This window comes from Serinus canaria, chromosome Z (genome assembly GCF_022539315.1).
Source record: "Serinus canaria isolate serCan28SL12 chromosome Z, serCan2020, whole genome shotgun sequence".
Lineage (NCBI taxonomy): Eukaryota > Metazoa > Chordata > Aves > Passeriformes > Fringillidae > Serinus > Serinus canaria.
Window position 1 is genome coordinate 5,828,309 of NC_066343.1, and position 24,502 is coordinate 5,852,810.

Genomic DNA, 24,502 nt, shown 5'->3' on the forward strand with positions numbered 1-24,502 from the left:
ATCCTGGTGGACAAGCTGTCCATGAGCCAGCAGTCTGTCTGTGTGGCAGAGAAGGCTGATGTTATCCTGGGGTGCATCAGGAAGAGCCCTGCCAGCAGCTCAAGGGAGGTGATCCTGCCCCTCTGCTCAGCCCTGGTGAGGCTCATCTGGAGTGCTGTGTCCAGTTCTGGCCTCCTCAGCACAGCAGGACACGGAGCTCCTGGAATGGGTCCAGGGGAGGGGTACAGTGATGGTTAAGGGACCAAAGCATCTCTCTTATGAGCAAAGGCTTAGGGAGTTGGGCCTGTTCAGCCTCAAGAAGAGAGAACTGAGAGGGCATCTCTAAGTATCTGCAGGGAGGATGCCAAGAGGATGGAGCCAGGCTCTTCTTGGTGGTGCCGAGCAGTAGAACGAGGGGCAAGGGGCAGAAACTGATGCACAGGAAGTTCCATGAGAACATAAAGGAATAACCTGTGTAGGTGACCATGCACTGGAACAGATTGCCCAGAGAGGCTATGGAGTCTCCCTCACTGGAGAAATTCAGGAACCATCTGGACACAGTCCTGTGCCATGTGCTCTGGGATGACCCTGCTTGAGCTGGAAGGTTGGATCAGATGACCCACAGTGGTCCCTTCCAACCATACCCTTCTTGTGATTCTGTGAATAATAGCAACTATGTGAGCACTGCTTATACGAGGGGACCTACTGTTTGCTTGACAGAATTTAGTATTTTTCAATAGAGAAGCAACTGTTTGGTAACTTAGCTAGTTATTTAAAATTTTGGTAACTTAGTTTATTTGGTAACTTAGGTATTTATTGGTCATTTGGTGAGCTGCATAGTCCTGTTTTAATACTCCTTTTATGTGTGATTTCTGTTATCAAATGACAAAACTGCCAACAGGAATCTAGTTTTCCTCACACAACTGTGCCAGATCTTTGGCAAGAAAAATCTGATGTTTTATCACTCATCTCACTGAATATTCTTTTGCTTATTTCTGGCATTCAGTGATCAGATTCTGGTACAATGCATACAAAGACCTATTTATTCAAGGCTGCTCCCATGTCAGCATTCTAACGCCTTTTTTTTGTTCGGCTCCTGTTACATGTTTAACTCTCAGTTTGATGTTTTTTTTCAGGGTTTGAAAAACCAGGCCCGGGTTAAACTGAACATAGTTAGATGTCCTCCAGTAACCACAGTCTTGATCAGAAGACCAGACCTCAGATATCAGTTGGGCTTCAGTGTGCAAAATGGGATCGTAAGTAGCTTCTACTGTTTCTGATCAAGCTTTAACATACATGAAACTTCCTCTCCATTTGTGGTTAAGTTTCAGTGGGAGAAGAGGGAAGCTGCTGTTTTCTCCCTTACAGCAAGCAGGATTTTGCATTTGTCAAGTCTGAGATACAAAAGTTGTGTTAATAAGAGGTTTTGTCTTTGACTCCACTTACTTCACAAATTTACAGTCAGACAGAAGAATAAAAAAGTTGTTTCAGCTTAAAAAATCAAAAATGTGTGGAAGAGTCTGCTTTCAGCATGCATTATATATGTCTTTAATCAAGCCATTTCATGATCTCAGAAGCAAAAGCCTGTTCTCTATCTTTTTTGTTGTAAGGCATCTGCCTAATGAACATAATTAAGTTGAAGTCCTTCATACACTCAGATTTCCAAACCAAAAGACCTGTAATGTACAACACTAACAGCCTTTTCTGACAGTTTGTTCTGCTATTGGAAGAGAATATCCATTAGCTACTTGTCACTAACAAATTTTGCTTTTGAGTCAGTGATTGATTGCTTCTTAGAATTTGCTGTTCCAAATCTGCATTTAAATGTTGATTTATATATTGCAGGCAAAAAACGGGTAATGAAAAGTCTCTGTTCTTTATCCAGCCCACGATAAATTTGTGCTCTCCCTTCCAGATCTGTAGCCTTATGAGAGGAGGCATAGCAGAGCGAGGAGGTGTGCGTGTTGGCCATCGGATCATTGAAATCAATGGGCAGAGCGTTGTAGCAACACCCCATGAGAAAATTGTTCACATCCTCTCAAATGCTGTTGGTGAGGTAAGAACCAGCAATGTGTCTAGGCAGTATAGCAGAGTTCATTGCTGTTACCAGTAACAACCAGTGGAAACCAGTAATTAGCAGTGTCCTTCAAGGGACTGTACTGGGACCAGCACTCTGTCTTCATCAGTGACATGGACAGTGGAATTGAGTTGCACTCTCAGCAAGTTTGAAGGTGACATCAAGGTCTGTGGTGCTTAAGGAAAGGGATGCCATTAGAGGGACCTGAACAGGCTAGAAAAGTGGCCCATTTAACCTTTGTGAAGTTCAGCAAGACCAAGTGGTTGCATTTAACCTTTGTGAAGTTCAGCAAGACCGAGGTTGTCTGGGTCTGGTCAGTCTGCAACAACAATAGAGATTAGGGCTAAAGGGATTGGGAGCAACTCTGAAGAGAGGAACTTGGTGGAAGGAAAGTTGAACATGAGCCAGGAATGGACACTTGAAACCCAAAAAGCCAACTGTATCTTGGGCTGCATCAAAAACAGTGTGGCTAACAGGGAGGAGATTTTCCTTTTGTATTCTGCTCTTGAGAGACCCCACTTGGAGTCCTGTGTGCAGTTCTGGGGACCTCAACATAAACAAATGAACCTGCTTGAGCAGATACAGGTGCAGGCCATGAAAAGGGTCAGAGGGCTGGAGCACCTCCCCTGGGAAAAGGCTGAGAAAGTTTTGGTTGTTCAGCCTGGAAAAGAGAAGGCTCCAGGGAGACCTGACAGCAGCCTTTCAATGTGTAAAGAGAGCTTCTAAGAAAAATGGAGAGTAGCTTTTTTTCTTTTTTTTTTTTCTGCTCAGGGTCTCCAGAGCAGAACAATAGGCAATGGTTTTAAACTGAAAAGGGGTAGATTTAGATCAGGCATAGGAAGAAATCCTTCACTGTAAGGTTGGTGAGCCACTGGAACAGGTTTCCCAGAGAAGCTGTGGATGCCTCACCCCTGGAAGTGTTCGAGGCCAGGTTGGATAGGGCTCTAAGCAACCTGTTCTGTTGAAAAATGTTGATACCTGCAACAGGGCAGTTTGGACTAGATGATTTTGAAAGGTCCCTTCCAATTCAAACTGTTCCATAATTCTGTTCTACCTCTATTACTCTGTTGCTAATCAAATCCAAAAAGCTGAAGTGAGAGCAAGGCTGCGAACCATTTCTTTCATTATTTGCCCCATAATCTATGCTTTAGAAGAACCATACCTTAAAAATATGACATGTGGAAAATTTTAGATGGTTCATCAATACTAAACATATTGTTTAATAAAATCATCACCTGCAATACTTTAATAATGGTATGAAAACTCTCAAGTTTTACCTTTTTCTCTGCCTTGTATGACCTTATCTGGGTCTTTCACAGGAGGTATACATTTTTAGGAGCATCAATTAAAATTGGCTTATTTCCTCTAGATCCATATGAAGACTATGCCAGCTGCCATGTACAGACTGTTGACTGCACAAGAGCAACCAGTTTACATCTGAAGCTGACACCTCACCGCCACAGTGTGCATGGAAGATGTTTTTTCCTCATTAGTGCTTGTCTCTCTAGTGCTGCATTTCTGTGTCTGCAAAGACATTTCTTTCTCTCTCCCCCTATCACAGACACAAATACACTGTTGCTCTCTTCTTCATCCCTTTTTCCTCTTCTTCCCACCATTTTCCTGCATTTTGGTAAGGGGCAAAATGTATCCATGGAACTGTTTTGGTTGCATCTTTTTCCACGTGAAACTCCATACAGCTCCAAGTGCAAAACAGGAAAATAACAGCAGCATAGTTTACAGCAGTATTCACAGATGGCTCTATGTCATGCTACATAATCAGTTTTATTTCTGTGGCTGTAATTGTACAAACTGAGTAAATTAAATGTTGCTGAATGAAAAATTACTTTACCAAATAGATAGAAGTAAAGGGTAAAAGTTGTTCTCTTGGATATCCTGCCTGTGACTTTGATTCTCTTGCCCTGTTTTCTCACAGGCATCAAGCTCAGTATTAAAAGTTTGTGTCTGTGGGGAAAGTAGAATACCAAAAGGATTATTTTGCCCTCAGGAAAAATTGCCTGCTTATGAAGATTCAGTAAATGCTGCTGTTGTAAAATGAATTGTCCAAATATGCACCTTTTAATTCCCCTATGACATCTGTTCTTCATTATAGTAAAACTCCAAAAGATACTCCATTAGTTCCTGAAGCATGTTATTCTTGCATTACTTACACTAAGAAATTTGGGAGGCATTTTTTACAGCTGCCTCCCCCTCTCTGTCCCCAGGTTTCTATCTCCTAGTTTTCTTCAGCTTTGTGTTTTATAGTCTCTTCCTGATTTTAGAGGTTAAAGTTGGGGGGGGGGGAGAATCTTTCAATAGCCACAAGAAAAATATTGAGGGGATCTGCTGAATAGCTACACTTTTTCTAGGCTCTTAATTCCAATTTTGGTGCACATAGTCATGTGTGCCAGTGTATATAGACATTTTTAAAATTGTGCTTCCTATTTATGAAGTTTGACTATAAGAGATCTGCAGACTATTCTAAGTAATTTTGTTCTCTGAGCCAGTTTTAACATATATTTTTGTCCAAAGACCTGTCTAATTTTATTGACTTCCTGTTTAGTTCATGATATAGGTAACAGTTGAAAGGATGAGGCAGGAATAAACTTATTTATTTTATTATATAATTTAGCTTGTGATTTTTTCCCATATATATGGCACTTACAAGAGATATGTGTGTACTATATGCACTTGTATGAAGATGATTAACTGTAGGGATGTATGAAATCTTGTATTTGATTAGCCTCTAAGTTGCATGCTAGAGACAAAAGGGGAAAAGGGGGCTGGGTTGGGTTCTTTGGTTTTTTAAGAGAGTTCAAAATAAAAAAGAAGCAGTGTCTTTTCTTCCTAGTGAGAGAATTCGACATTCTCTGTAGTTACTTTTTTTCAGGACTGTATACTGGTGTTTATACTGAAGTTGAACCATGCGTTTAGTCCAGGCTAGTATGTTGATTTCTTTTAAACAAACAGTTTGTGCTGTGTTTTGCTGTGATGGAAAGGCTCAGTGAGATGAAAACAAGAGCAGACAACACACAGCCACACGCCACTTCTGCTTTGCAAATGCGGTGTTGTTCATAGTCACTTGTGTCTCACTTGTTGTGACGTGAGCTGTGCAATGTAAGCGTTGCTTGCAGTCCAGTGATGATCCTAGACATTGCTATGGGGATTCATGGAAGTGGGTGTGTGCACGTGCACTTGTTGCAAACACTGCTGAGAACCACTGAGCACTCTTGTCAGGGGTCCATTTTTTGGCTTTCTAAAGTCATGGATAACCATGGCCTGATCAGAGTTCGAGGATGAACTGTATTTCTGTGGGAAGCAGATATTTAAGGGACATAATGAAGTGGTGCATAAACTGTTGTAGTAAGGGGATATGTTTTAGTGTTGAGATTAATGTACAATGACTTGATTTTACTGCATTTATTGTTGTTATATAATTTAATCCAAGGCTCCAGAATAGCAGATTGCACAAGAGAATGGTGTTAGTATTCCAGGTTAGTATTTAACTCTGCTGCCTCACTGATGCAACAAGATAATTAATGGCTTGTGAGTATATTGTTTAACTGTAGACATCTGGTTTATGGTAATTTGAACCTTTTTTCTAGAACTTTCCATATATATAGTAATAAATGTAAATATGGTATATAACCATGTACAATTTAGAAGATTATATACAGTGCAGCCTTTCCATAAATTGCCTGAGGAAACTTAGTGAACTCTTGAAGACACAGTTACCACGCTTCTGGTTCCTGCTATGTGTATGCCCTCCACTTCACTTGTTTTTGTGGTTCTGTCTTGCCCATGTGGTGAAGTCTTTAGCTCACTTCATGGGGAAATGATGAAAATCTGAACATGCAAATGTGTTAAGAGAAGAAACCACTGTTTCTTTGGAAATCTTGCAGCTGAGGGTTTGTGAAGTTACTGTTCATCCTAAATAGGTGCTTCAAATTAAGCAAATGAATGCTTGCAGGACCAGAGCTTAGCAAAAAAAATTCTCATTTTTTCAGTTACAGTATGTGCATAAGATTTCTAAACAGAGAGGTCCATAGTGTGTGCACACTCTTGAGAGCAGTCCTGTAAACAATCCCATTTTACTCTGTAAACAGAAAGAGTTTCAAGAAAATGGAACTCAAATGGGAAAGCTGGCTGTTCTCTAGACTGTTGCAGCGGTTTGATAGATCAGATATGGGGATTTTTAACAGATGCAAAGGAACATTCCTTCAAAGGTTTACATTTCTTCTTCAGTGACAGACCTGAATTCTTTTTCTTTCATCCTTGCTGCTTCGTACAGTCTAATTAACTCTTCAGTGTTTACATTAAGGATGAAACATCCCTTGTATTTTTTATTTTTGAGAAGTTTCATGTTTGTTTTGAATACTGTTTGAGTCTCAGTTTGGATTTCCAGGTTTGCTAGCTTTCCTTCTTTTCTAAAAGAAATGTATTTCTCAAGACAGCAACATGGTTGAGATCTCTTGTATATATTTAGCGCAGTACCTAGACTATGAAGTTGTATTGTTCTGTAAAGAGGATGAATAGAAATTATTGTAAAGCGTTGGGAAAAGCATAGTAATGTATTTGTAACAATATTGTTCTTTGTAACATTTAATGATCTCTATATAAAAATATAAATATATATATAAATATATGTGAGCCTGGAATGTTGATATTGCACATCTACTGAATGTAATTACTCTGATGTTTTCTGCCACAGGTCTCTGACCTCTCTAATGAAGCTGTGCTGGTTTGATTTGGGTGAGAGACAGAGGGAAGAAGAGTAGGCTTTTTGCTTTGGATGGGACAGGGTAAGGGGTTTCTGGCCAGTTACTTTGTTGTGATGTATTTACTGTGCTACATTCCTTTATTTAACAGAGCGCTAATGTCTGTAAGATTTGCAACAATAAACTACAAAACAAAAATACCTCAGACAAGGCTGAGAATTTGCTCATACTGACCTAGAGGCTGACTTGCCAATGCTGAATGCATGCATAATTGGAAGGTGTCTGAACTTCTTTTTTGCCACTTAGTCTGGAGGAATTCTTATCTATGTTTCTGCAGGTGTGAAGCAATGCTGTTACCCTTCTTTTTAAAACAGCATTCTTTTTAGGCAATACATGACACTAGTGCTCCTAAACAAAGGTGATTCCTAATCTACTGTGATTGTGACAGAAATATTATTTCTTTGACTGAATGACTTTAAATAGGATTTTTTCATAAATGGGGCTTTGATAAAAATTCTTCACACTTAGAGTAGTTTCTGAAATCACTGTTTTCGTTTAAATGTCATCAGCATAATTTATTATTAAAGACTTAACAACCATTTCAATAAATAAAAAATAGAATTCTGACATGTCTGTCCCTAGAATTAATCCTGGAACTGCCTGTGCTAAGGTTAAAAATATTTTTAAAAAATATATAATGTGATATTATGAAAAATATGATCATATTTGAAAGTAAACCAAAAAAAAATCATCCAGGGAGTGTTTCTTCTGGTGAGGCTTCATAGGATTTTTTGTGCCTCATAGGTTCTCATGAGTACTTTGAAAGCACAGAAATGACAAAACATACCACAGCTGATTCAGAAAAAAACTAAACATGGGCATTCAGCCACTTAGTGGCTGTTCCTAACATGAAATACAAATACCATCAACATGAGAGAATGCGGTATTTCACTTTAGTTGCTTAAATGACAGAGGGAAGAAATTGCAAAGTCCCTGGTAAAGGCTGCTGTAGGCAGGCTGAGCTTCTGTTCTGCATTCCCCTGTGTACCACTCTCCTATTTATTCTTATCATTACCTGTACATACCAATTTCTGTGTTACGAACTTTTCTACATTTTTTGTGGATAAACATAAGCCCTAACTTTAGCAGTACAGACAAAAATTTCAGCAGATTTGCTGTATACACAAATAGGGGACATGTTTCTTGCCCCCTCCTTCAGGGTTTTTAATGGTTGGGATCCACACAGAGGACAAGCAGACCCCACCCCAGTTCCAGTACCCTGTAGAACCTTGCAGGCTGAAGAGGTGATGCTGGTGACCTGCGTGGACTGACACTGTCAGTGTCAGGGCTGGGACTGTAATTTAAATAAATGTTCAGTGCAGAAGCATATGGAGCAATCCTAACCTAAAATCATGGTACATGAAGAGTTTGTGATCCATATGCCTCTTACCTGAGAAGGGCCAGGCCTGTGCTGTGCTTTGTACTGCTCCTACAGATGGACCTCCAGGCATGTCCCTTGGCCACGGAATAAACTTAGATGGTTTATTTTAAGAAGGGAGCCTGCAGACAGCCCCAGTGGTACTCAAAATGGTAAATACCACCCAGCAGTACATGTGTATTTGCTGCTGTATTTGCTGCCTTTGTCTGGAAGTGCAGAAGTAAGGTCCCATGTGAACAGCCCTTTTGTTTGACTGTAGAAGTGATGAGTAGAGTTGTTCTCTAAGAAAAATTTTAATTATGTCAGATGACCTAAAAGGGGTAAAATGGTGGGATCTGCATAACTTGTGCCCTGCCTGATGCTGCACAATCTGGGGTTCCCAGCACCTGAAGGAAAATAAAATTAGCTATACTACCTTCTTTGTTCATAGCACCTGCTGTAACAAACAGCATTTTAAATGAAACTACACAGAGTGCCTTTCTCCCCAGGACAGTAACAAGCCAGCGGCATCTGTTGCAAAACACCTGTGCTTTTGGGTTCGGATGTTGTTCCATCATTAAGACAAAAATAATGTTCTGCCATTGAGAGAACTTCACTGAGCCAAAAGAGCACTTTTTCAAGACAGATTTTATTTTTAGTACAGTTTGCACATCAATAACCTTCCTTTATAAAGAATAATTTTAGAATTCTGTACACCATTTTTTACTAACTTAGTTTGTATCTGAAGGTCTCCATTTTATGACAGAAGATTTTAATTTAAACCAAAGTGCCATACTGCTTTTGACAGTTCCTTCCACAGGGATGGTGTATCATCATACCCCACTACTACATGTTACCAAACTTCACAGAGATGCAGGGCATCAATGTATCACAAAGAGATGAGCTGCAGCTGAGAGCCCAGTAAAGGTCAGCTTTCAATCTGCTCATTACTCTTTGAACAATGATCTTCACCCTTTGGAGTCTGTGCATAGGAGTATTAAAAAAGAAGGTGATTATTGGCAAACCCATCCACCCACTTGCCATAGATTATTTTCCTCTGCAGTATGTGTATGTCTGACAGCAGTGCTCTCAGGAATAACCAAAAGCCAGCTCAAAGCACAGTTTCTCTGACAACACCAATAACACTATGAGGCCGTTCATGTTCTGCTCTCTGGATTCTCCTCTCTGCTAGCTGCTCTCCCTCTGTGGTGAAAGTACTCAGGTCACCACAACTCTCCAAATGCAGCAATCCAGGATGCAATCTAGAAGGCAACACATGGACTCTCAATGATGTATCTTGCTGGTCAGGTGTGGTCATCACCTTTAAAAATAAAAGAGAAGGTTAAATCAGTTTTGGTTTCTGGTTTTTGTTCCGTTAGAATAGTTTTCTACCCAGCTAGGAAAAAGCTAGTTGTAATGTTTTCTGTTATGTTTGAAGAATAATTTTAAAAGCTATAAAACCCCTAGAATTTGCCAAGAATGCATGGGAAAAGCAGTCCTACTTGTGAAAAGGAGTGGGCTGATTTTTTATTTTCTTGTTGTTTGTGGGGTTTTTGTTAGGTTGGTTTAGTTTCCCCCTCAAAAGGGGGAAACTAAAGGTGCACAAGAATTCTCTCGCTCCAACCTATGGCATGTCTGTTATAGAAGGAACCTACATGTTGCTTCCTTGCAGAAGCCACTGAACTGTAATAACCTTCAGGCCTGTGTGATAAATTAAATTCTCATAAGGAGCCTTTTTCCCTCCTGTTTCTGTCAAATTTGTCAAGGCTTTTGTTGCCTGAAGGTTGCAGTGGGAAATCCCACTTTATCTGCAGAGCTTAAATGACACTGATGCGTTTTGCATGAGAACCCAAACCAAAACCAGCTGTCATAGCAAATCACTTGTGCTATGCATGAATCAATTTATCTACCCAAATGGACTGTAAGTTACCAAAACATTTGTTTGATGAAGTCTGCAGTGTCTGAAACTTCTGGATATTCATTCCATTAATGTAAGCACATATTTTCTATTTCCCACTTATCTTTCTTTGGTGCTAGGTCTTATTTTTATCCTGGGAGCCAATCACAAAAAAGTTGCTTCTAGTGGGTTGACATAAATATTTCCTTGTCAGCCTCCATTCCTTCTTGTTTGCAGTAGCAAATGCTTATTTATAACATCCTATCCCTCTCTCCTGCCACACTCAGAATAAAATGCTGTTACGTTATTTACAGTTCATGACTCCTCAACAGAAGACTGACTTGGTTTTTAAATACACACATACTCTGGCTTCTAGCTGATAGAGCAGAAAATGTCACAGCCTCTCAAACACTCCCTACATGACACTGAAGTGCTAAAGGAAGCCAATTTGGTCCAAAAACTCTGACACATAGACTGGCAAATGGAAACCTATACTTCCAAACCAGGGGCAATGGGTTTCCACATAATTTGATCAGTACAAGTAATAAACTACCTGCTCAAGGAAAGTGGCACTGGTGACAGCTTCTGCCATATGTTTCTCATCTGATTTTAAAACAGACTTGATATTTTCCACCAAGTCACGTATGTCTGGGCTCATGCTGCACGACTGCTCAAGGATCCATGCCACACGCCGTTTAGTGTCCATGTAAGACTGATAGTCTATCAGAGACTGGGGTCTTCCCCTCGAAGCTCTGGCTCTTGAACTCTTGCGCAAGGTGACAGCGTTGGGTGGATTTACATCGAGTGTTGCCGTTTCACTGCTGAGCACTGTGCCTGAAGACAAAGATGAAACAAAGTAAACAATCCACATAGTTCATGGTATTCCCAGAGATTCCCCTTCTCATTCAATGAGGATGCAGTGCTTGGTTTAACCTTGTACAACTTAACAGTCTGGCACGGTCAGGGTGGCATGGAAGGCTCACTATCGGATTTAAACAAAATGCCTGTAAAATAGTCATACATAGCTATGACTAAGTGCATATTACATGTCAAATTATCTGGAGGGACTCTTCCCCTTCAGAAAGCTCTTTGTCATTTTGTGTACATTTGGTTCCTTTCTCTTGTTTCTGATTTGAAGAGACCTGAAATGACTTTTGAGTGTTAATGTAAATATAAAGGTAGAAGGCTTTTCTGATGTCTCTTAAACTCTTTATAACTTTTGGGTATTAGCAGTCAAGAGGACAAATTGTATCTGAAAATAACTACCTGCCAAACTGGAAGCTAGTAATACTACAAAGTAGAAAGTCAATGGAAAAAAAACCAAAACAACCTAACCCAAACCAAAACATTCAAAATTACCTTTCAAGGACTAAACAAGGAATACAGAATCAATTTTGCTGCCTTTGGTCAAAAACTCACTGCCTTTGGTATAAACAAATTACCAAATTTTGAACCCAGTAAAAGGAATAAAAAAAACCCAAAAAACCCGAAAACCACACCTACACATTGTTCAAGAAGCACTTTAATGCTGGCTTCAGACTAAAAAATCTTAGGAAGGGATGCAAAACTTCCCAGCAAGAAGAGCAATACCTTGAAGCAAATTCCTCTGTTGCAGTAAATTCCTATTCTGTAGCACTCGTGACTAACTCAGATCTAACTGCTGAACAGACTCAACCTCAGTTAACACTGAGCCTAAAGCTTCCAAATGCTCCTGACATGGGGTCTCTGTACAGTGGAAGCACTCTGCTTTCACAGCTATGAATAGGTTCTGTGTCATGTAACTATTGCTTCAGCAGCAGATTCTCAGGGCTGCTGTGGTGGAAGTTGATAGGAGGACAAGAAAAAGCACATGATATAGCAGAGCCATGAAAACATTCCACAAAAACAGCGAGTGTAATCCAGATAGGCATGCTCCCAATATCCAAAATAAATGGCTGTTACTAATATGCCCCCTTGGCACTTACATTTTGAGTGGTGGTATGTATCAGCAGCTACTGTAGGGATTCCAATATCCTCTAGAAAAAACTGCAAGACCCCTGACTGGTGCATTTTTCAAGACTGTCAGCAGCATCATGGACTGTGTGGTCACATTAGCAGTTTTCCCACAGCAACAGAATTAGATCACTGACACCGAAGCAATTTCATCAACTCTCCACCATGGATTGTGTTGAGTTTTTGAGGGTTTTTTTTTACAATATGAGGATTGAGAAAAGGGGAGCAAATTTATAGGCTAACACCAAATCCCCAAGCCAATTTTGCTTTAAATTGCTCACGTTGACAACTGCACTTGTAAGACTTTAGATGTCGGTGCACTGAGGAATCCTGTGTGCTCTCTCTCCTCATTTTCCACTACCCCTCCCTCATACCCACACCCTGCTACAGACCCTGTTCCTAGGTATGAAAACCTAAAGAGCAGCAAGATTAAGGAGTCAGGTGGAGAAGGGTTGCAAAGCATAAAGGACTGTTATGTAGGTGCTCTGTTGGGAAACAGTAGCTGATTTCTGCAGGTTCGATGTACCGAACTTCTGAAAAGTTCTTTCAAAGAAGCATTGCACAATCACTGACAGAGAAAGCAGAGTCACCTGGAGGCAGCTGGCAGTGCAGGAGCACAGGGTCACTTTTAGAACATTTCAGCAAGGGATGGAAGGCTCTCCTGTTCACTCCTGCAGGCACACAGCTTGCATTTGAAGAGGAAAGGCTCACTCTGCTGGAAGGCTCCTCAATTTCTTCAGCTGAATAATCAGAAACAGAAAAATAGAAGTAGTCAAAATAAAGCTAATCTGTAGAAGCCATTATTAGAGACTGATTTTTTTTCCCCATCTGTAATGAGGAAATCTGCAAATCTGCCTAGAGATGCATGTATGTATGTACAGACCCACACTTACTGAACAGTAACATTGATCTAAACCTTGTTTAAATGTTTGCAAAAACCTGTTAAGCCTTATGTAACTGGAGTAGCAAAAGACTACAGTCTAGTACACCCTAGTACAAAAATCACCTTAAACTACCTGATCAGAGAGAAGGGAACTACAGCTTTGTTGGCAAAAATCTCACCAAGCCCCAAATCCTCCTGCTTATAGGCAGTTGTACCAAGATATGACAGCATATCGCCAGAGAGGTCTGTCAACTTTTGCAATTAGGTATCTTGTAAATCAGTGACCAGCCCCTAAAAAGGAATTAAAATCTTAAATATTTTCCTGGATTCTTGTGATATGCTATATCCTTCCCACTCCTCCTTTTCCTAATGAATGCATTTTAATGAACAGGACAGGATGCAGCTGTGTACATTTCTCGCTAAGCTTGGTTCTGTACCTCCATCTAGTGGCATCTGGCATATTACAAAAAACAATTGTCTTGATCATTCAGGAGTTAAAAAATTTGTAGTGGGCTGCCCCTGGTTTGATGCCAGGTACCCACCACAGCCATGCCCTTCTGCAACTGGACAGGGGAGAAAAAATATAATGAAAGGCTTGTGACTTGAAATAAGGACAGGGAGAGATCACTCATCAATTAATATTATGGGCAAAACAGACTCAGCTCATGGATATCAGCTGATTTTATCCAAAAATGGATAGAATGAGAAGTAAAAGAGATCCTAAAAACATCTTCTCCATCCCTCCCCTGAGCTTTATCTTCTGCCCTGCAGCAGCGCAGGGGAATTGGGTTACGGTCAGTTCATGACACATTTCTGCTGCTGCTCAAGGAGAGGAGTCCTTCCTCTGCTGCAGTGTGGGGTCTCTCTCACAGGAGACAGTTCTCTAGGAACTTCTCCTTCTTGAGTTCATTCCACAGGCAACAGTTCTACATAAAATGCTGCAGTGTGGGTCACTCTTCCATGGGGTCAGTCCTGTTCCAGCATGGGTTCCCCAAATGGACACAAGTCCTACCAGGAAACCTGCTCCAGCATGGGCTCCTCTCCCCAGTGGTCTGCAGGTCCCTGCCAGGAGCCTGTTCCAGCACAGGCCTCCCATGGATTTACAGCCTTCTTGCACTCACGCACCTGCTCTAGTGGGGTTCTCCATGACCTGCAGGTGGATCTCTGCATCCCTGTGGACCTCCATGGCTGCAGGGGCACAGCTGCCTCTCCATGGGCTGCGCCATGCACTGCAGGGGAATCTCTGCTGCAGCACCTGAAGCACCTCCTGCCCCTCCCTCTCCACTGGCCCTGGTGTTTGCAGGGCTGTTCCTCTCACATATTCTCACTTCACTCTTCTCTGACACCAATATATCTGCAAAGTAACTTATTTTCCTTTCTTAAATATGCTGTCACAGAGGTGTTACCCTAATTTCTAACTGGTCCAGCCTTCTCCAGCAGCAGGTCCGTCTTTGGAGCTCTGCCAAGCACAGAGGAAGCTTCAAACTTTCCAGCAGCTTCCCTGCCACTACCAAAACTTGGTCATGCAAACCCAGCACAAAACCAAATTCATGTAAACAGTCTGTTGTGTCATTCCTAACAGGTATGCGGCAGTGGCAGGAGCATCAAGAAAATTTAGGCTTTGATGCTATGTACTTGTTGAGCACAGCACCTTATTGTCTATACAAATGCAACTTAGAATCTCTAAAGAGAAGAAAGAGTGACACAACCTATATAAAACAGGTACCAGCCTAGCAAATCAAAAAGTAGGGCCCAGCAACAAAATATGGCAGACCAAGAATCACGCAGGATTAAAGAATCCATCACCAATCTAAACTTTTCAACACCAATGGAGCTGGGTCAGCAGTAAGCCCCGGAGGTACAATGCTGCTGTGATTTTGGATAGGTTGTTTGTTTGGTATTTTTTTTAAAATTCGAAACAGATTAATCAACAGACTTTGTGATCTTAAGATAATGCTTAATAATGTAATGTTTCAGAGAGGTAATTGTCTTATGGTGGTTGTACCGGAAATATGCACACCTAGTTTGTGATGATACAGAGCTACTAAGCACTTCTGCCACCAGCAAAAGGCTGGGCTGCCTGCCCACTACAGTTAGCAGGGGAAGTCCAATTTCTGCTTGACAGGAGTGATTATGAAGTCAGTAAAACAATTTTAGCTGGCACAGAGAATCTTTAGAGCTCTTCCTGCAGACAGCAGTCAGTATTCCCCTCACTCTGCTGGCAGAGTAGTCCACATCTTTAACTTCCATCGGGGCCTATGCTCAGTTGATCAGCCCTGATAATGCCAAGGGAATCACAGCATCATACACAAATGCCCTGGCATGACAGCCTGCCAGCATAAACTGAAAGATCACATTTTATTTATAGACTGTTACACTGCATCAGCTGAGACTGCCCACAGACTTCCTCTGCCACAATTCCAACATAAGCCCCCCTTTTCTATTTCCCTCCTGCAGTGGTTTAAGCCCAGCAGGCAGCTCAGTCCCTCACAGTCACTCTCACTCTTCCCCAGTGATATGGGGAGAAGAATTGAAGGACAGAATTGACAGAACTTCATGGGCTGAGATAAGGACAGCTGGAATGAGGCTGGGAGGGAAAAAACCCAGGAAACTCAAGGGAAACAAGTGATGCAAAAGCAGTCACTCACCACTAGCTGTCTGATGCTCAGCCAGTCCCTGAACAATGACAACGCTGGAACACTCCCCCCAGGTCACAAATCCAAACCAGCACCATAGGCTGCTATGAAGCAAATTAACTCCATTCCAGCCAGATGTAGTACACCTTTCCAAATTGAAATAAAGGAAGAGATACTGCTCCATATATTTCTTTCCTAACTAAATTCTAGGATGCCTTGGCATCTAGAAGAAGCAGCGTTCATTTCCTTTCTTAAGAGGCTTACTTTCTTTTTTTATCTGAACTTAACAGGCAGGCTGATAATTAAATAATTCTTTACAGACATTTTTATTTAAAAAAATACTGGACAAACCAGTTAGGATGACAGAGAGGAGGGTACCCTTTGCCACATGTGCTCAGGTAGGTCTGATTTTTCCAAAGGAAATTTTTAAATACAAATGCCTCACAAAATGTCGTATCAGAGCTTTTTTTCAAAACAAAACAGAACAAGACAAAACAAAACACTTTCTTGACTGTCCTTCACTGCAAGTGCATTTTCTATGCTATTTTCTTCCTGTTTCCAGTCCACATAACTTTTTAAGGTGTATCCTTATATTTGATAACCTCTTTTTGTTTGAGTACAGGAAGCTCAGAGAAAGCAACAGGAATTTTACCAGTAAGAAAGCCTTGAGAAAGAAATCCAGAGGATCTGTAGCAAAAGATTTCATTCTGATTATCACAGCTAGCAAGACACCATAAGCACCTAAGTGCTTGTTTTCGGGGTTTTCAGGCAGACTGTAAGAGTTTAAGGGGAATTTGACAGAGCTGACATTTGGCTAAAGTATGATTTTATGCAAACTTTTTTTCCTCGACTCCATATAACTAGGACAATTCCAGCTGAAGCAGTTCAAATCCAAGGTTTCTTTACAGTTAAGTAGGTTGGCAGGAGACAGGCCGCAATCAAATAAAAGATTTGGGGCTTCCCCCCTGCCCCAGTCTTTACTCTCTTGAGTGGATATTGCAAATGAGACAATCTTGCCATAATGGCCAAGTCCTACTGAAAATTGGAACACATTTTCATGGGCTGTACTGGAAAAGCTGGAAGTTAATGACGTTCAGCCACAAACCTACACTGCAACAAACATTAGGCTAAAAAAAAACTTGGAGCTGTAGGCATGGTTTTCTAAAACAGTGCAGAGCAAAGTTTGATGTGGTCTCTAACAGTAGTTTAGCTATCTCCCATACCAGGATGCAGAAACTTTTTAGTAATTCTTCCAGTTCTGGCTGGATAATGGAGTAGTTCCTAGTTTAGCTCCATACAGTACTGCATTATTCTATCCTTTTCCTATTTTTACCACGAGAAAATGTTAACAGGCCCCATGACATACACTAAGCAAATGGAAGCACCAGAGCTGGACATCATTTCTTAAAACAAATGGATATAGTGTCAAAAACTAACTTTTAGGTTACTAAAAAGGAAACATATCCTTCTTTTTGTATCTTGCATGAAAACAACTTGTGGTGCTTTTAAACATTTTAAATATTAATCCTTCTTCTCACCCCCAAAACAATCATAATTCTCTATCTCTAGTTTGCAGTATGGTGGCTGTCTTTCAAAGAACTAATGCTGCTGCTGCTGCTGCTGCATTAAGTTGTACATGTTAAAGGGAACATTCTAGAACAAACATTAAAATTACTTTTTACCTTGAGAGGACTGCCTGTCACTTACTTCCCCTGAATCAACCTCTTCCACGCCATTTATTTGCAGTACACCTCCCTGGAATAAAATGCAAAAGTTGAAAAATTACAAGTCACCACCTTTCTCTGGCCTTTCCTAAGAACTGCAACATCCACCTTAGAAATAGAATACCTGTTCTTAAGGGCACAGAGACTGTGTGATATGAGCTCAATTCCATGCAATTCAAGGCCAGTGCATATATTCATACTCAGTCTAATATTCATATTCATCCTCCAGGTCAGGGAATTTTATCCTATCCAGTATTTTCTGGGAAAAAGTGCCTATCTTTTGAAAACACCAGTGGAAAAGGATGGCCAGTGATGCAAAAACCTTGACCTAGTCCCTCATGGGCGGAGTAGGTGAAGTAAGTGAAGTAAAGCAAGGAGGTCTTTTAGAATAACCAGCAACAGGTGTGCTCCACATTGCCTTCTACTCCTTCTTCCTATGCCTGGGCAGTTTTCCAACTGGAGAGAACTCTTCAGTTTCAGAGATAATTGATTAATTAAAATCTTTGGTGAAATTTACAATCACAATCAAATGTGTCCTCCTGACATACATGTACTATGCTGGAGTGCAACCTCTTCCTTGGAGTGGAAAAAAACCAAATCAGACATTAAACTCCTGTGGCCCATACCTGCTCAGAGCTTTTTAAGCTGCACACAGTTTCGTAGGGTGGAGGTGGGTCCAGAGGGCAGTACACTTCAACCCCTCTGATTCGTGTTACATAAATATAGTGCAGTGAAATCACATCAGAGACAGGTGTGCTGCAATAAATAACACAGATCAAATCTGTTAGCATGGCTTTCCAGCTGCAGAAAAACATCACCTGTTACCAAACTCCACTGGTTTTCTGTGCCAACACAGACTTTGGGATGCAAGTCACAGGTACAGGACTCGCCAAGATCTGCAAGACGCTGTCTCAGAGGATGACAGGAGTGATTCCCAGTTTAGCTCCTCAGGACATGCCTCTCCAGTGTGTTCCCCAGAGTTCAAACATCTTTGGGCAGTACAGGGCCTAGGAACTCATTCCAGTTTTACTTCAGAAATTCAGTTTTGTTACAAAAGATTAAAGTACAGGTTGTCACTCAAAATGTGACAGCCTAGCTCTGAATTTTGTGAACATTTGAGTTCTTACTTATAACCTAAATTCAAGATACTTCTGACTTGGTGCTTTATGCTCAGATACAGCTGCACAGAAGAAGCCAAATTCAAACTAAAGGCTGTTTTTGTGAAGATCCAACAATATTATGGTAGACCAATTCCAAAGGCTTGTATGAAGCAAAAGCACCTCATGGCTAACCTTACTCCTCAGTTTCCAAGGAGCTCTCTGAAACCTTTACCACAGCAGAAATCCCAAAGACCTTCTACTGCAATATCCTTCTCTTAGGAGGTAGCTCTGAGAAGGAAGAAAACAGAACAGTGCCTGGAGAAACCTTAATTTTGATAAACATAGATTTACATTGCCCCAGGAACACTGTAACAAAGTGTGGTGGTCAACAGCAGACCTGGCAAGAAGACCTTCCCAACACAATCCTCAGAGAAGTCTGTGATCCAAAGCATCTCAGCTCCACTCTGCTTTTTTGTTTTCTTTAATTTTAATTTCTGATTTGGCACTGAGCATGAGCCTCAAGAAACATAAAGATACCCATATTTTGAGTTTTCATCAGGTTTCACTCATTATCACTAGTGGATGCTATCTCTACAAAGCAAGTCCTTCCTCCCAGAATTTAGGGTTTCCCTGGACACTAGCTGACGGGAACAAAGATGACTCTGAATTTTTCTTTTCTTGCAAGCTCAGAGCAAAGGGCAGAATGACAGAAATGCCTATGGAAGACTACTTGCACAGACAGGAAAAGAATAAAGCTTTCAAAATGAGAAGCTGGAGGCCCTGTTCTGAAAGGCTTCTGTGAAGGCAATGGAGGTAATGCACAGAGAAATCTTATGAAAGGAAAGCAGATATTTTGACAGCTAGCTATTTTTTTTTTTTTATTCTTAAAAATGGGGAAAACAAAATATGCTAGAATAGTTTTTTACTACAATCTACTTAATCTGTTCCAAAAGGCATCACAGAGTAACTTTGGAGATGGATCCTCCATCGACATTTCTTCCTCACATTTCACTCAGTGTAAGCCACAAAGTTATATACATTTTGAATCTTTATATACATTTTGAATCTTAGCTCTGTTTTTAAACATGCCTGATCTGGCCTACCCAGCTCAGTCATACCTTGAAAATTATTGCTATGTCTAACAATTATGGTAAAACTTAATACAGAATAAGCAACTAGAAAAGCATTCCCTGGAGTCCCCTAATTGTAATTTCCAGGAGGTACCCACACAGTACTTTAAACTGAACTGAGGTAGATTTCTAGGCCTTGCTACCCAACATGCATTATGTCTTCCCTTAAATTTACATGTCTTCTGACACTTTCATAGAATCACAGAATATCCTGAATTGAAAGGACCCACAAGGATCAAAGGCCAACTCCTGCTAAACTTCACATTTTGTTTTTCACCTGGAAACTCAGTTCTCACTGTTTATGTTGTGCCAGCCCTGAAAAATAATGTAATTGCTATTTTTTAATGTATGAAATAACAAGAGTAGAGGTAGGAATTGACCAGACACTTGAAGGCCTAGGAGTTTTTTTGCCATTAAATACAACAGATGTAAAAGTTTCCCATGAACAAGTGAGCAAACCAATTGTCTTTGACAGGTGGACCCCTGATGTTTCAATTTAAAAGGTGGCAGAGAAGGCCTGCCCATTCCAAATATATATTTTGTACAAATTTCCATGACTGTGGTGTTTCCCTTTTCAAGGGATGTATCTGTCTTGGAGCTTGCAGATGGGGCTCACCTCCCTGGATGTCGTTCCTGTCACACCCTCCTTGCACACAAAGGTTTGGGATGCAGGCACCAGGGAGCTCAGCACAGAAAGCCAGGGCATAGGTGCTAAAAGGAGCTCAGGGTACAGTCTGGGAGTAAGAAGTGTGAGAAGGCTGACTGAGAAATGGCCACATCCCATCTCAGCCACTCTTGCAGGATTCAGCCTGGGCTGAGTCATAATTACTCATCTTCCAAAAACAGAGATAAAGCCTGTCTGTTGCTTTAACTTCTGCACTCCTGTATAACTACCCAGGACACCCTAAAACAAGTAGCCTGACTTCAGAAAGATGTCATCATCACTTCAGTGTGACTATCAACCAGTTTTAACATAGTCACAGGCAAGGTAGCTACTCAATTTTAGACCACAGAAGCCTTAAATAGTGTTCAGCAGACCCTACTGTGCCTCCTCCCCCCAAAAAAATTTACATATATATATGTGTGTGTGTGTGTGTGTGTGTGTGTGTGTGTGTGTGTGTGTGTGTGTGTGTGTACGTATATATATATTTATAAACCATCCAGAATGACATGCTAGACAAAGAACAACTGGTCCATTTTAAAGAACTCTGAGAAGAATAAATAATTACTCTTACAAAGAGATCATTATACATTCCACTCTGTTCTCATAAGCCGCTTGAACCAAGACTTAAATAGAGGATTTTAGTGGTATTTTGAATTCAAATCCAGTATCTGGTGTTTCAGAGGACCTGCTCATTCTAAATCCTATTGTTGTGCCATGTTATAATTTTCTAAGCAATCCCAAAATCTGTAATTACCTCTGCCAGGAACATATAGTCTTGAAATTCATACACACTATTCCTGATGAAACAGTGAAATAAACTAAACACTCCTGCTCACTGCAAAAGGGAGGAATTTTGAACAAGAGTCATGCAGTCTGCTTGAGCATCATAATACTTTATGTATAAATATTGTGTGTTCAGAACAGAACAATGCAGCCCTGAAGGTACTTGAGACAGTAGTTCATGTTCAGACACACGTGTTTATTACTTCTTATCAGTAAAACAGTCTCACAAACATGAATTCTGCAGCCTTTCATTAGCAAGGCACAAAATGGCTAACTTCTCTTGTTACAAGGTCTTTTAAGACTAAACTATCCAGTTAAGAAATGACAGCTAGATTATTTTCCCTTTTAATCCAATAACTGATCCCAAAGAGCCCGCAACATGGACTTTTCTGGATTATAAAATGCCACGCAAACCCATGAAGAAGAAGGAAGAAGGTAAAGAAGAAAAACCTGCCTCCACCCTATAACCTCCATCTTGCTTCATATTTATTTCTATATTCTAAAATCCTAAACTCCAAGTTTTCCACCCTGTGATATTACACACTTCTAACCAACTAGACACCCATAATCCCAGTACTATCAATGAATTTCAGAAGCTTTCTTCAGAACCTCAGGTCAAATGCAGTGTTCTCTTGTCAGTCTGTGCCTTTAAGCACAGAAAGTTTAAAATTCTCAGCATCCAGGATTCTAAAATTCTCAGCATCCAGGATTCTAAATTCTCTAACATCCAGGATTCAGTCCCACCTGAGCCATAAACTAGTAAAGCCAACCTGCAAGTTACTTTTAAGAGCAAATAACTACCTGCATGGTAAGGGATTACTTTTCTGGGCAGTGCAGTCAAAACACACCCTTCAGTCAAGCCCTAAGAACTCAAGAGGGAGAAGGAAAATTACTCAGGTCATGAGGGGGAACACCATTCAGGGTCTCTGGCTTGCTAAGTGGTTGTGTCTGGCTTCCCACTGCTGCCCTCACCTGCATGTAAGTCTTCAGCTGTATCAAGCAGTAGTATTTCTCTCACCCAGAAACAGTTCCTAGAGAATCTAAACTCAAAACCACAAAATTTTACCCCCTTACCCACACTGTATTTATGCTTTCTCCAAACTAATGGGTTTTTTCTTCTTTTATTTTTTTAATCCTCCTAAAATCACAAATCTTTTTCACCAGAAAAAACAGTCTTAAAAAAAAAAGATTGGGCAGTGTTTCAAAAGACACCAAAAGCAAGGGAGTGTACAGTTTTACCTGTGACTTGGTGGAGTACAAGAATTAAAAGTTGCAAAATAGGAGGGAGGTGGGACAGGTGGGACAAAGTCATCAGGATCCAAATTCCGATCTTCACCTTCAATCTCAAATTCATCCTATTCAAACAAAACTTGTGTTAGAACCCTTCTGAGCTATACATACTGCTGAACATTGTAATCTGTTAATACTGTTTGTGCCCTCTCTATGGCAGGCAATGCCTGGTGCTCACTTACTGTGCAAAATCTTCTTGATGCAAGTGTCAGTAAGTAATGCAGGGCAGCCACTGTGAAGCAAACTGTGGCGGTGAGAGCATTCAGGGCACTAAGAGCTAAGAGAACCTTCTGAAGAACATGAAGATTATTGAAATTAAAAAATTAAATCATGGTATTTGTAAATGTCAAAATAATAACGATAATACATCATAGTACAAAACTAAAACAAATAGAGAAAACACAGGGATGATCTTGGCAATTACTTCTAAGAAATGTATGGAATGAAGTCTTCAGCACAATCTTCAAGACTGGAGTAATTTGCAAAAACTTGTTTTACACTATTTATTGTCCGGACAGAGAGATCCAAAAGGGTTTAATACAGCTCATATGTGATTTATCCATCTACTCATCCAAGAATTACAACCTTCCTCATAACATCTCTGTGGAAAATACAGATTCAATATGATAACCATTAAAGAAATGTCAATGTTTTTATATTTGAAGATGGTGATGGTTGGGAGCTTTATTTTAGCAGTTTGTAAGCCACAAAAGGCTGAGAAGTGCAGAAGACTAACAAAGGCATCAAATCATTAGCTAAAATGTAGATCTCATTTACCCCTGTAATCTTGTCTGGATTCAACCACAGTTTTGGTGGAACTAAACACAAAAAACAGGCAAGAACTGCTTATTGGCTCAGCAATGCACTGGTCAAAACCTAGACATGAAACCCTCCCCTCCCATCACGTTACAGTACCATGAAGAGCTTCTGACCACTATAGAAGACCAGAAAAATATCAGTTTTTGCCAGTAAACACTTCAGCTCTGCACTGCTGCATGAGCAGGGACATTATAAAAGCAGTACAACTGATGGGTGTGCAGGATACCTTGAGAAGAAGGTGAGCAGCACGGCATGACTTCACATGGTATAGCTTCAGTACAGCCTTTGCTTCTGTGCAGGTAGTGGGATGAAGTTCTTCACAGCAAAAACAAGTCTTGTTTTCATCCATATCCATCTTTAAGAAACAAAACTCTGCTTTTTAATTGTTTTAGGCAATATTTTTACCTGCATAATATAGAACCTTTTGTCTTAAACTAAGCCCATGACCACAAAGCAGACTGGAAATACAGTTCAATCATATAACTGAACAGTTTAGTATGCCAATGATTATAAAGCTGTACTATACACTTCTTATTTGAGAGAAAGCATTGTGGGTAATGCATTAACACATTTAAATACAACCCAGCTGTAATCAAAGCCGCACTGATTGCAAAGCAATTTTATTACCTATGCTCTTTCCAACGCAGAACTGCCCAGAAATTATTTCTCTGACTGTTGTGTAGACCTCTCTATATGAACTGTACACATTTTCTATGATTCAAGAATATATCTTGCATTTCTATGGATGGAATGAAACCCACAACTATAATTTCAACCCAGTCAAATCATTAACAGCCATATCTGTACACCACTGTTTTTTGTGGTGTGTTTGAAACTTTCGCTTTCAAATTAATCTTATCATCTTAGTTTTCAGAGTGGAAATTCAATTCTTCCATATCTAAAAATAACTGTGGATTTAGCTTTCAAACTCTGGAGTCACAATGTTGACATTCTTCCACCTATAGAAGCCACCCTACAAAATAATTGATGATTTCAGGAATGTCTTTTTTGCTGTACCCTATATTTCCAAATACAGACAACTCGGAAATTCCTGCAATATTTGACCACTTCATCAGGAATATCATTATTAATTCTCATGATGGCTTTGGTACAGTGATACTGGATGAATCTAGATTCCCATGGGTTTATAATCTTGGACTCTCACTGCGATACATCTTACTGGCATGTCAGGAACCAACAATAGCTTTCCTGAAAGAATTAATGAATGAAAATAGATATTCAAAAATCTCTTCCATTAATCCACAAAGTCCTTCAAGCTTTTATACACAATCATCTTCATCAAAAAGTGACTCTGTACTGTATCCTTAAATTTCAATTATTCCACAGTTTCCAGTTCATCAATAGTCATTCTTCTATTTTTCATGAGAACCACTTG

At 40.3% G+C, this 24,502-nt stretch overlaps 2 protein-coding genes across 9 annotated transcripts in view; one reads left to right on the forward strand and one right to left on the reverse strand.

Moving 5' to 3' along the window:
* Positions 1–6,978, forward strand: part of APBA1 (amyloid beta precursor protein binding family A member 1) — an 86,486-nt gene extending 79,508 nt beyond the window's left edge. For all 5 annotated transcript variants that reach the window (XM_030236875.2, XM_050987031.1, XM_030236878.2 and 2 more), the window contains 3 exons: positions 1,116–1,235; positions 1,895–2,035; positions 3,426–6,978. In XM_030236875.2, coding sequence (XP_030092735.1) covers positions 1,116–1,235; positions 1,895–2,035; positions 3,426–3,497 — 333 coding nt within the window. In that variant the 3' untranslated portion in view covers positions 3,498–6,978. The remainder of the gene's footprint in view (positions 1–1,115; positions 1,236–1,894; positions 2,036–3,425) is intronic.
* A 1,874-nt stretch (positions 6,979–8,852) lies between these two features.
* Positions 8,853–24,502, reverse strand: part of ENTREP1 (endosomal transmembrane epsin interactor 1) — a 28,964-nt gene continuing 13,314 nt past the window's right edge. For 2 of the 4 annotated variants that reach the window (XM_050987291.1, XM_050987288.1), the window contains 8 exons: positions 23,333–23,461; positions 22,470–22,577; positions 22,237–22,352; positions 17,947–18,076; positions 17,279–17,351; positions 12,668–12,817; positions 10,639–10,919; positions 8,853–9,509 (listed from right to left, as the gene is read on the reverse strand). In XM_050987291.1, the coding sequence (XP_050843248.1) occupies positions 9,300–9,509; positions 10,639–10,919; positions 12,668–12,817; positions 17,279–17,351; positions 17,947–18,076; positions 22,237–22,352; positions 22,470–22,577; positions 23,333–23,461 (1,197 nt within the window). In that variant the 3' untranslated portion in view covers positions 8,853–9,299. The remainder of the gene's footprint in view (positions 9,510–10,638; positions 10,920–12,667; positions 12,818–17,278; positions 17,352–17,946; positions 18,077–22,236; positions 22,353–22,469; positions 22,578–23,332; positions 23,462–24,502) is intronic. The other 2 variants (XM_050987289.1, XM_050987290.1) reach the window with 2 other exon arrangements.